Source organism: Morone saxatilis, unplaced genomic scaffold (genome assembly GCF_004916995.1).
Source record: "Morone saxatilis isolate NCDOM2014 unplaced genomic scaffold, NCSU_SB_2.0 Contig6, whole genome shotgun sequence".
Lineage (NCBI taxonomy): Eukaryota > Metazoa > Chordata > Actinopteri > Moronidae > Morone > Morone saxatilis.
The window spans coordinates 3,517,624-3,530,420 of NW_023340206.1; the positions used below are offsets into that span (position 1 = coordinate 3,517,624).

Here is a 12,797-nt window from a genome sequence, read left to right on the forward strand (position 1 = left end):
TGTGTGTGTGTGTGTTAATGTTGGCGTTCACCATGTGCCATCTGTGATGGCCTAGTCAGAGATTAGCCTGGTAGCCAATAACAGCAAGACAAGGAAATGACCCAAGGGAGGAGAAACAGTGGAATAGAGATTTACACCAGTGTTTCCCAAAATAAAGACTATGTCCCACATCATTTGGATGCTAGTATATTATTATCCCCAGACTAAAGTAGTTCTCCTGAAAGGCTGGAGAAACCTCAATAATTTGTCTCACCTTGGACATTTAGAACCACAACCTGCTTCACCCTGTGGTTAGTTGTGCTTGTCCACAGTATATGTGTTGAGAATAAGAAGATGGGCTGAGAGATTCTGGAAATATCAAATACCATGATGTAGTGGGAACAACGACACCGGGAGTAATGTAACGTTAGCTATGTTGTGGGTTACTGAACTGTTGCTACAGCTGCACACACACAGACACGCAGCGCAATTATCAGAAAGTTAGCGGACCGTGAGGAAATATTCACTGAATTGGGAAAAAGTGTATTGGTTTAGAACCACATTACCTAGAATCATTAACCCCACCTTTAAAGGGTTTAGTGGCGATTTGTAACGAGCACTGTTATGACTTATTCTATTTTATCGACAATAATAAATTAGTAAAACAAAAAGTCAACAATAATGATTTAATAACCGTTTCAAAAGTTCTAACAAGTTGTAGCCGATTCAGAAGAGGCTGTGTGGTATACACAACTTGAAATAAGCCGCATATATAACCTCTTCTATCTGCTGCGTCTGTGTACAGAAATAAATATGTATTTTTTCTGCCTGTGGTGTAGCTATGAAAATAGGACTGATGAGAGATGCTCATCACAGCTGCACACTTTGTGACATTATTTGCCCTTCATAACAACGACTTAGAGCTGCAACTAATTATTGTCCATGATGTGTGAAAACCAGATAATAATTATATCAGGTTTCCCATAGCCAGTATATGGGATATTGTAGAAACAGAATTGCCTATCCTAAATATTAAGTGAACTTTTGACACCCACATCTCTGACATTTTAAAAAATTGCAGGAGAGGAAATAAGCAAGGGGCCACTGAAAGCGTCCTGGTGGAGAACTGGAACGCAGCCAGATTTAGAGAGTGGTTTCCTCAGACCACATACCCTGGCTTATTAAGAAAGAATGTGCGTCAGCATAAATGTGAGTGAAAAGGAAAAAGAGGCTGACCTGCTACAAGCCGAGTAACAAACATTCATAGTTATGTATGAATATATCAGTGTGAGGGAGTTGGCCGAACAAATGATTAATGGTGTAATTAAGAGTTTGGGAGTGTTGCACAAAAGCGGCGTGAGTGAGTGTCTGGATTTGTAGAATTTAATAAAGATGAATATAGAGCGTGAACTAGTGAGCACTCTCAATCAACAATAAAGCTTTATGTGTATTGGATTCCTGAGAAAAATACAGTAGTTCAATTTGCAGTTTTATTAGTTAGAAGAGAATTTTAAGTTTTAGGTAATGAACATATTGGAAATGTAATTCATCAGTACTGCAGACAAACTAACACCAGTGCATGACCAAGCATTTTTGACTTCTCAGAGTGATGTCTATGAGCTGGTTTTCCCACAGCCATCTTTTTCTTCAAAACCCACCTATGACAAACCTGAGTGAAATGACCTAAAGATCCCCTCCAGACAAGTATTAAGATGTATATTCAAATAGTCTGCTTGGAACAATGTGTGTCTCATATGTTTCTATCCACTAAAAAAATGTATAATTTTAAGGTAATTTCTACTCTTCCACCTCATTAATGATTCCAGAATCTATCATTATGCAAATTTAGTTTAGTTTTCTAAAAGATGATCCTACTGTACTGTAAAGTCAATTCTCTGTGTTTGTGCACTGGGGGCTTCAAGTTTCTACATAACACTTGTAAGTGTATAAGTTGCAGATTGGACCAAGCTTGACATCCAAACTGTGTGATGTCACAAATCATGCTCGTAGGCTTTCTACTTTCAGCAGACGAATGTGAAAACATCCTTCTACTGTCAAACTATAAAAACATAACTTTGAGTGGATGGGGACTTTAACACTGCCTCACAAAGCCTAGTCTAGCCTGGACCTTGCATACGGGAATTGATTTGGAATAGGCCCAGCGGATGGCATTGGCTTCATTCACACTGTTCCAGGCCCCTCTACTCCCTCCCTCTGTTTGAGTGGTTTCCTCGTTACCGTGCGGACACTGGGCAGCATTGTTGGGTTAAAGAATAGATACTCGATGAGACGGGCCATGGACGAGCCTAAAGAGCAGAGGGGAGAAATAATGAAAGCAAAGGAACAGTAGAATGGGGGCTCTGTAGTGGGGACACAGCGTTATTTCTCTCTGTTGCATAATGATACTGGTCTGTCACGACACAATGAGCACACGCACACACACACACACACACACAAAGATCAGTAGACTTGCAGATGGGGAGTGGAGTGTGTAAATTAGGTTTTTATGGAGTGAGGAGCTCAACAACAGCACATTATGTCTGTCAGCCTTCCTCAGCAGGCTGCGTCTCTGTCTTGCACAATATTGAATAGAATGACCAACAACTGGGGAGACGTGGCATTTCCTTTTCTTTAAAGAAAGAGGACGGTCCACTCGTCTTAGCAGTCTTTTCTCATCAGTATTCTATTCTTTAATGAGGCAGTCAAAAGACGAGTAATGCCAGAGTCATGTTGTACTTGTATTTGTGGTGTGGATCTGGATGTGGCGATAACGAGAGCGAGTGATGTTGATGAGCGCAAGCCATATGTGCATTTAAATGCGCAATTAAACCGGTATTCACATGTGAAACGGGAAAATTCACCTTGTTTTGCTATGTGTAACAGAGGAATCCCTGTGTCTGTAAATCAGATGCTCTGTAACTCCCTCTGGTGGTGAAGTTGAGGTGTGAAAAGAGGAGGGTGCTGGGCACGTCCTCCTCGCTTTTAATCTCCTCCACTCGTCACCAAGGGACATCAAACGACGTAACAAAACACCATCCGACCACAAAAGAGCATCTCAGCAGAGTCTGTCTTTGTCAAATGAACACCGGGGAACTTTCTCACTTAAAGGTCATCTGATGATTTCTAGATTTATGTTTTTTGGTGCTTTCTCTTCATGGTACTTCCAGTAAACATAATAATGAACATAAAGATAAATATAAACAAGGCAGGTGCTAAAGTCCCTCGCCCCCCCAAAAAACTGTATACTGTACTTGTTATGGGTGTGGTTGGTGTGTTTTTTTTTTTTTTTACAAATGTGTTCATAGCTCTGCATGTTTTGTTTGGAGGAAATAGGGCTGCAACCAGTGATTATTTTCATTATTGATTGCTCTGTCAATCATTTTCTCCATTTATTGATTAGTTATTTAATCCAGAAAATGGGAGAAAATGCAGATCACTGCTTCCTCAAATGTGTTGTTTTGTCAAATATATTCAGTGTACTGTCATTGAGGATTAAGGAAAAAGATGGGAAATAAACTGAATTTTATAAAAAAATCAGATAAAATTGATGTTCCCTCACAAGCTGTAGCTGAACTATAATTACACTGGAACGCTAATTGTTGGATGTGAACAATATCTCACTGTACTTCCTGTCTAATTTCCACCTGCCAGATCTGAAGCGGGAGGCCAGCATCTGCCACATGCTGAAACACCCCCACATCGTGGAGCTGCTGGAGACCTATAGCTCCGATGGCATGCTCTACATGGTCTTTGAATTGTAAGTCCACGCTCTGCACTCTGTCAGGCCACAACACATCATGTAACCAGGAAACACCCGTCCCATCAACCGCAGCTGCTGGTCAGGTTGCCTGCATGCATTTAGTCTTTCAAGAAGAAAACTATACTATACTCTAAATAGCGTGTGGAAGTTAAACAGCCACACGCTAAAATTACCAGCATTTGGCAGATGGTTGCTGGTAATGTCACACTTCTTTCACACGTCTTCACACTACCAGCCCCCTCATTTTAGTGCTAACAGACTTAAAAGAGGAAGACAATGTTTTGTGTCTAAGGTGCTTAGTAGACATTTTTGTACTTTTGGTGTATTGTTCTGAAGATCTCTGCCAGGGTAAAATATTAAGCAATAATGGTATATTTGAATATCTAATAAAGGGTTAGGGTAAAGTGGTATATATTACACAACTGCCAGAAATATGAGAAGTGCTAAAATGCCTTTTATATGGCAAGTAGCAACAAAAATCATATGGAATATTACAGACCTTGTAAGATTGCTGCCTAATTGCACAGTAAAGATCAAAATAACATTATGTAATCTAGAGACATTGGAGAAACGTCTCTCTGCTTCTCCCCCCGGCCATTGTTGTAAATATAATTTTCTTAATCAACTTGCCCTGTTAATTTGTTCCTCTGTGTGGATTTTATGTGGTAAATCTGTATCTTATATCCTCCAGAAAGCTTCCCCAGGGATTGTACTGGCTAAAAAGTGCTTTAATGAAAATCTCTGTGCCGGTGACAGCAGGTCATAAAATTGCTCCCTGATGGGTGCAGATTTATGCACTCCGTTTTAAACACCATTTTGAGAGTTGCTTGCTCATCTGCTCTTGTGTAAATCGTTATCTTGATAGCTTCTTTCTCTTTCTTTCACCTTTCTCAGCATGGACGGGGCGGATCTGTGTTTTGAAATTGTGAAGAGAGCCGATGCTGGCTTTGTGTACAGCGAAGCAGTTGCCAGGTAGGACACACAGTCTGGGAACTGTGGGAAGAACATTTTACATATTGATAAAGCTTGAAATAAACAACAATTTGTGGAAGCCCTAAATGATCTCCCCCTTGTCTGTTTCTGCTTTCTGTCCATCCAGCCACTATATGAGGCAGATTTTGGAGGCACTTCGGTACTGCCACGACAACAATGTGATTCATCGTGATGTAAAGGTGAGCTCTCTCCAAGGTTTCCAAAACTGAAACACTGAAACCACATCTGTCACTTAACTGACAACCTTTTCACATTAATGTGCTTTATAACATCACCGTTTTCAGCTCTATGAAGATGATTATCTATATTCAGTAGATGTCTGTGGGGAGATAGGTCAAAGGCACTAGACTGTGACAGGAAATATACTTACATCCGCTTTTTACAGTAAGTTCTACTTACAGTGAGCTGTTTCTCAGTCTAACCTCCTGGAATCCCCTCTGGTTTGCAAACCAGTGTGTCATGCTGAGTTGTATGAAATGTCAAATGCTAGGCCAGTCCTTTTAAGAGTTCAAGATTAGCCATCTAACACAAGCGGCAAACAACACAAAACCAGATGGAGCAGTCCCAAACCAGGTCCTTGATCCAGGCACACACTGTCCCCAAAGGGATCAACACAGCCTTGTGTTCAGAGTAATACTAATAGCTGTGTGTGCTGTTTAGTTGACCTGGGTGAAGTGGTGGTTGCACATTACTGATGATGTTTGTTCTAGTTTGTTCATCTTGTTCTCGATAGGTGGTTTTTAACTAGGGCTGCAACTAATGATTATTTCATTATTGATTAATCTTTCAATCATTTTCTCACTGAATTCATTACTTGTTGGGTCCAAATGGTAAAAAAAGAAATCACCGTTTCCCAAAGCCCAAGGTGTTGTTTTGTCCACAACCCAAAGATATTTAGTTTCAGACTAAACAAACCAAAAAACATTTGACAAGCTGAAACAACAGAATTTGGTTCTCAAAGTGATTTAATTAATAATAATTATGTTATGATTATTAAATATTAATATAGTTGCTGATTAATATTGTAGTTAACAGATAATTGATTAACTTACTGTTGTAGCTCTACTGTTAACACAATCAGGACAAATTGGTAGGTTTTCAGTCCAAAGTAAATTGAAAGAAACAGCATAGTTTCAAGTTTTTCTTTCTTCTTCTCTTTTCTTCCAAATAGACAAGATCATATTATTACTACAACAAAAGAGAGAAAAATTGAGGACATTTGTTTTAACAATATTTCTCAGATACGCTCAATTTATTTTAACTAATATACACATTTACCTCTATGATGGGAAACGCACATGCTATTTACAGAAAAGTAACTGTCACATAAGTCACTGGAGCGTATCTCCACACATCACTGTTTTAAGTTTTTCAGTCAGGCATTAAAATACCACACTCTTTTTCTTCTTTTTTTTTTTAACAGAAGTAGTAGAAATGCTTTGCTCAGTTTTAAAGAGAATTGGCCAATCAGTTTGGCCTTGTTAGAAATGTCAGATATTTATTTCTCTGGTGTTGCATTATTTGTAATCACTGTTTGGAGAGTAGGTTGAAGCGTATTCAGTCCTGTGCGGCGGAGGGTGGAGTTGATGACACAGATGCTTGATCTGGGGGTGGCTGAGGGGGTGATGGGTAAAGCCGAAGGTCGTCTGAACTCAGAGCTGTTAGATGTTGCGTCGTTCAGGAAGAGAAGCCGGTTGCCAAATCGGTGTCCAAGTGTTTGGAGGGCAGTTTTGCGCACTGAGCCAGACAACAGAAAGTACATGACCGGATCCAAACAGCTATTGAAGGCGGAGAATAACAGCATCACCTCATTGGTACGGTCCACCAGTTGCATGTAGTCGCAAGATGCGTCCGTGCTGAGCTGGGAGGCGATGTAGACAGGGCGGAAGACGTGGTAGGGCCCGAAGCAGACGGTGAACAAGAACAGGACAAAGAAGGACTTCTTGGCGGTCCGTCCGTATCTCTGTGCGTTGGGAAGGTCTGGCTTGTCCCGTGACACCTTCAGCAATTGGCATGCAATCTTCGCGTAGGAGACCACCATCATGATGAAGATGAGCCAGAACAACAACACCAGTATGCCGTTGAAGTAGGCTTTCCCTTTGCCTTTGCTGCTACGCGGCTTGTACTGGAAGCATTTGTCAGTGAAGTCTTTGTCCTCAGCCGTGAAGATCATGGGCACCAGCCCCACCAGGGACAGAGCCCACAGAGCCCCGCACGCCACCCAGCTCCACGGCCAGCTGTGCCCAGATAGTGTGAACCTCATGCCTCGCCGTGATCTTCCTTTCCCTTTTAACCTCAAGTATCTGTCCAAACTGATGAGCCCCAGCAATGTAATACTGATGTACATGTTCATGTAAAAAAGATTCCCCACCATCTTGCAGGCCACAGATCCCAGCACCCAATTGTTTCCATTAACATGGTAGAAAACCCTGAAGGGCAGGCACGCCAGGAGGACCAGATCAGCCACAGCGCAGTTGATGAGGAAGACCCGCACAGAGTTGCGGCTTGAAGGCAGGAAAAGGAACACCCACAGGGCGAAGAGGTTGCCTATGAGCCCAAAGATGAAGAACACGGAGTATAGGACTGCCAGCGGTATACGGAGGGCCTCATCATCAAAGGAACAGGTCTGGTTCGGGGAGACCACTGAAGAGTAGGAGATGGAGAAAGGAGAAGTGGCAGAAAAGGAGGATGACATTGAAGCGGGTAGGGATGTAGCAGAGATAGGGAGAGAGGAGTTAGATAAAGCTAAGGAGAGAGGAGAGGCAGAGGAGAAGGTGGTCATTGTGTCCGTGGGTTGTTAATCATTCGGCTCTGAGAAAGGGAAAAAAACAACAACAAACACAATTGGTGAATTTGTTGTTTGTCACTGAAATAAAAACAAAACAAGCTGATTTTGAGTTAAAGGGTGGAACAAAAGCAGTGCCCTTAGTGTGGAACTGCAATGACGTAGTTTCTGAGTAGTGCACAGTCAGGTGAATAATATGTGGGTTGTAGTGTTAAAGGTCACACATTTAATTGTTGGTGGAAAATGAAAATTATAGTAATTTATGCAACAGCATGAAAAAGGTACAGCACCTTTACAAAAGCTCCAGAACGTACAAATGTCCCTCTAAGCAACAGTTCTGTTTTCTGTACCTAGATTTTTATGGGTCATGACTAATTGAAACTTTCATGCCTATTTAACGCATAAATTCCTGTCCCATGGTTTTACAATAAAGACGAGGAGCGTAGATTCACGCGCATGCACACTCATACATGAACACAACACAAGTGCAGAGTGACTGCTACACACAGATGTTTGGATTAATGCGGAACACTCACCATCAATTTTCCTTCGGCACAGCTGCAGTTTAAATGTGTGGGAACGCGCAGAGAGGTGTGAGAGCACAGCAGTCCAGTGTGGTTTTTTTTTCCTCCATCAAATTGTAATTTGTTTAAAAGCTTGAGTTGCATGTAAAATATTATACAGCCACGGTCCTCGTCACTTCTTTTGTTATCTTTACCTTTCTTCTCAGTCACTGAATGAGTCAGAAATCTTGCAGACTCCTCTTTTTTTCACATCCTTGTGACGGTGTCTGCCCCACTCTGTGCTCCTCTCAGCTCTCAGTGCGCTGCTTGCCTTGAGTCTTTTTCTGTTTCTGTCCTTGTCCTCTCTTTCTCTGTCCCGCTGCCTTGCGCTCACAGATCTGACCGTTTTGTGTGAAGGTCTTCTTGTCTCTGCCTCTAGTTTTTCACTGCCTCAGTCAACCTCTTCCACGCCTCTCACCTCCCCCGTTACGAGAAGTGAAAAAGAATGTGAAGGCAGGAAATGAGCCCACCACCGGCGCTCGCACTCTCACCCTATTCCTGAGTTTGAGTTTGTCATGCAGATCTATTCAGTACTGCGCTGCACTGTTCTTTTTCTAAAATAAAATGACGTCAATTTGCATGAATACTACAGATTTATCTACGGGGTGTTTTAAATATTTCTTGCACAGATCGGACAATAATCTTGTCTGGTGTTTATATAATATTTATGAACCACACACACACACACACCACACACACACACACACACACACACACACACAACACACAAACACACCTTAAGTATTTATTACAGTCACAAAAGTTTGTTTTTCAGCACATCCAGTGGTCCTCCTAGAACTGAATTTGTCCCGAGAGAGGTTTTTTTTAAACTGCATCTCTGAGGTTTTGAATGCAAAATGCTGAAACTGTTTTTTTTTTTTTCCTAACATGACAGATGGGGTTTTTTTTAACACCAGTTAAGAGTTCTTGTTCTTGTCTTTGTGAGTCATCACATTTGAGTATTTGCAACTATCTATGTTCGAATAAACTGATGTTAAATACACTTTAAAAATGATATCAAGTAAGTTGTTTTATAAGGCTGCTGGAGAAGAACGCTCGCATGGTTATCCGTGTTAATGTGTTTTGCAAACCACATGCTATAATTTAAACTTACTTTAAACTTACATAAAACTTTAAACCCTGAGCACAGCATATATTTTGTTAACCTGCCTCCCTCTGCAATATTAATCCTATACAAATAGGATTAAATGTGCAGATGTATTCTTATCTAAGTGCAAAAACATACTGAAACGGAAAATGGATGACGGGGACATAATTACGATATAGTACAGGACATATTGGACTATAGCCTACATATCTGCTGCTTGGCCTCCAACACTTCTCTCTTTCACCTTCCTCTCTCTGTCAGTAATTCTTTAGACTTTTATTTCTCTTGCGCCAAGGTTGTTAGGTTGCTATCTTTCTTTCCATCCAGTACATCTTTGTAAGGTTCCATCTTACAGTATGCAAGGGCTTGTAATTTGCAGAACAAAATCTACTCTCTCCTATGTTGTAATAAAACAGTTATTCCTCATCAGTACAATGCCATTTAACACCTTGCACTACAGGTTTCTGAAAGCCCCATCTTTCTCACCCTAAAAAATCATGCATCTCACTCGATGCTTAGCATCCCTTGTGTACGGACTAAATCCTTGGGCAGGAACCGTTTCCTGTCAGCATCATAATAAAATTGTGGTTATTGTTGAGCGAGTCATTCTGTCATTGTGAAACCGAGGTTTGCTAACCAGAAATTGAACATATGGGATGGTGCACTTTTGCACAGAAAGAGCAAAGCAATGCTCTGCACTGTTACTTTAGATTGCAAAGTAAGTCAAAAGAATAAGTCATTACGTTAGTTTGTAGATTTTGTGCAGAGCCTCTTACAGTTTATTGAGGGAATATCATTTGAGTCCTACTAGGATGGTCTCTCATTGAACCTGCTGAAATATAGTCTTAGTCTTAAATACGTCTTTTTCATTTATTGACCCATCTTTCTTTATTCCTCTGTAGCCCCACTGTGTGCTGTTGGCCTCAAAGGAGAACTCTGCTCCAGTGAAGCTCGGAGGATTTGGAGTGGCAATACAGCTGGGAGAGTCTGGTTTAGTAGCTGGAGGTACAGTACGACGGACCCTCTTTTCCTCTACACCTACAAAAGACTGAGAAAACACTCATGCCTTCCCACTATACATGTTAACTCGACGGAAACAAATAAAACTCACCAAAACCATCTTGCTTAATCTTCCCACTGGTACAGTCACTACACTCTACATGCAGTTTTTCCCTGCAGCCTCTCTGTGCTGTTACGAGAGTCTGTCACCGAGGAGCGGCTCTCACTCGTTCCTCTGAGGCCATTAAATTAGCAAAATAAAATGACAAAAATTATCCCCCAAAAAATTAGCTTAGACACATACTGAAATATTTTAGTATTAGTCAAAGAATGGAAAATTATTGGTTTGAATTGTAATATGTTATTAATCATTATAATTCATTAAAGATCAGCTTGCTTATTTAAATGTCCATGTTATTATAAAATGGCGTTTATTGGCTGTGGATCAGACTAAAAAGAAATGTTCAGAGAAAACTTGTGGTAACAAGATGAACAATACATTGTGTGGGTTTCTTCCAGCAGCTCCGGAGACATGCAGATTAGGCCAATTAGAAAATGTGTATGTAATTGTGAATTAGACATGGATGTGGTTGTGTATTAGCCCTGGGGTGTGCAGGGTGTACCCTGCCTTTCTTCCAGTGGATAGTGGGATATGCTCCAGGCCTTTGCAGCCTTAAGTAGGACAAGCTGGTTTAGATAGATTTTCTACAGTGAATGATTAAGTTATTTATTTATTATTTACTTTCAATTTTAATTCTGAGATTGATGTTATAGAAATGTAATTTGATGATTTAGGTCCTTTTATCAAGCAAAAATGCCAAACAGTTGTTGGTTTCAGTTTCTCAGATATAAGAATTTGATACTTTTCTTCTTAACTGTAACTTATAACAATGAATGAATGAATCCAAAACAATCTGTTACAGTCATGCATATCCTTGTAACACAAGTTATGTCTTCAGATTTCCACCTCGCTGCAATTTTTTATTAACACTTATAACTCCCAGCAGCTAATCACTCTTAAAATTGTCTGTCTGTTCAGGTCGAGTCGGTACTCCCCACTTCATGGCCCCGGAGGTAGTCAAGAGGGAGCCATACGGCAAACCGGTGGATGTGTGGGGATGTGGAGTCATCCTCTTCATCCTTCTGTCTGGCTGCCTTCCTTTCTACGGCACCAAGGAGCGTTTGTTTGAGGCTATCATTAAGGGGAAATACAAGGTAGGAGCTGAGTTACCAAAGACCATCATTGTCTGTCAGTGTACAAACTGAATATGTTCATCACTGCACCAGAGCTGCTCCCTGTAGCTGCAGCCAAGCACAATAGTAAGCTCCTCTTTGTCACTGTGCTGCAATGTGCGTCAAGGTTAAGCTCCAGGGTTACTGAGAACTGAACAGTGTGGGTGCTACATCACTGCAGAAGAGTGTGGTATCAAGTGTTCATATTTTTTTTTCATTCTTTCAAATTTAAGATTTATTTTTGTAAAGGTAACATCTGAGGCTGAATGACTGGTCAGATGTATTATGTTTCTTGTTTCCTTCTGTCTTTGTTCCTCTTTCCAACCAGACGTGATTTGATACAGCCCTATTTAATTCAATTACATTTTATTTGTATAGCACCAATTCATAACAAAAGTTATCTCAGGACACTTCAAATAGAGTAGACGGTACTCTTTTTTTAAATTAAATTATTTACAGAGAACAGTTCACAATTAATGAATGAATGCCTGTTCTGAGCGATTTTTACTCTTAACTCATGATAGTTGAGTGCAATAAAAAGGGTAATTGTTACATACTTCTCACCTTTACTAACACCAGTGAGAGGAGACAAATGAACTGACAGTGTCAGCAGAAGATAATATAAATGGGATACAGGTCTGTAAAATGTTGTGCTTTTTCCTGCTTGGTGCACTAATCTGTGGCAGATGCAGTCACGGCAGGCAGCTTGATGGACGACGCCACAGTGTCGGCCATCAAGCTGCTGCTAAACAGCTGTTGCTAAATTTATTATTTTGAAAAAACTAAAGTCTATAAATAATGAGTTCTACCAACACTGCAACAGTGATATTCTAAACATTTATAATAAAAATGATCTTGGTTGCAGATATTCTCCATGCCTCTGAAATTTTCTTTGTCTTTGTGTGTGTGTGTGTGTGTGCGTGTGTGCGTGTGCGCGTGTGCATGCTTGTCCAGATGAACCCGCGCCAGTGGGCCCATATCTCAGAGAGCGCCAAGGATCTGGTGAGACGTATGCTGATGCTGGACCCTGCTGAGAGAATCACTGTCTACGAGGCCCTCAACCACCCTTGGCTGAAGGCAAGATCTCACACACAGATCCGCTAGTAATGAATTCACTACAAATTAGGAGCGCTCAGTGTACATGTTGCTAACTTTAGCAGGGTATTACAGTTCCACTGTTGTGATCAGGTGTAAAAGAAAGAGACATTTGGTGGCTGTTTGTGGTGTTTCATGAAATAAGCTTTGGTGAACTAAAGGCCCCTTTAAACACTGGCCCTACTGATTCTTACTCAAAAACACTTCCTTCTGCTCAAAACCACAACTCTGCTTTCACATCCGTTATGTGACTCCTCTGATGTTTGTTTGTGTGTGTGTGTG

The 12,797-nt window shown here is 40.9% G+C and overlaps 2 protein-coding genes across 2 annotated transcripts in view; one reads left to right on the forward strand and one right to left on the reverse strand.

Moving 5' to 3' along the window:
- The window catches only part of LOC118339952 (peripheral plasma membrane protein CASK-like), a 47,340-nt gene that overhangs the window by 14,062 nt on the left and 20,481 nt on the right, over positions 1-12,797 (forward strand). The window contains exons 4-9 of the mRNA XM_035677783.1: positions 3,631-3,736; positions 4,634-4,711; positions 4,839-4,911; positions 10,091-10,193; positions 11,227-11,402; positions 12,375-12,508. Of these exons, the coding sequence (XP_035533676.1) occupies positions 3,631-3,736; positions 4,634-4,711; positions 4,839-4,911; positions 10,091-10,193; positions 11,227-11,402; positions 12,375-12,508 (670 nt within the window). The remainder of the gene's footprint in view (positions 1-3,630; positions 3,737-4,633; positions 4,712-4,838; positions 4,912-10,090; positions 10,194-11,226; positions 11,403-12,374; positions 12,509-12,797) is intronic.
- LOC118339945 (probable G-protein coupled receptor 34) lies at positions 5,712-8,529 on the reverse strand. The gene is made up of 2 exons (XM_035677772.1): positions 8,054-8,529; positions 5,712-7,543 (listed from the first exon to the last, which is right to left on the reverse strand). The coding sequence occupies exon 2, from the start codon at positions 7,512-7,514 to the stop codon at positions 6,231-6,233; it is 1,284 nt and encodes a 427-aa protein (XP_035533665.1). The 5' UTR covers positions 7,515-7,543; positions 8,054-8,529; the 3' UTR covers positions 5,712-6,230.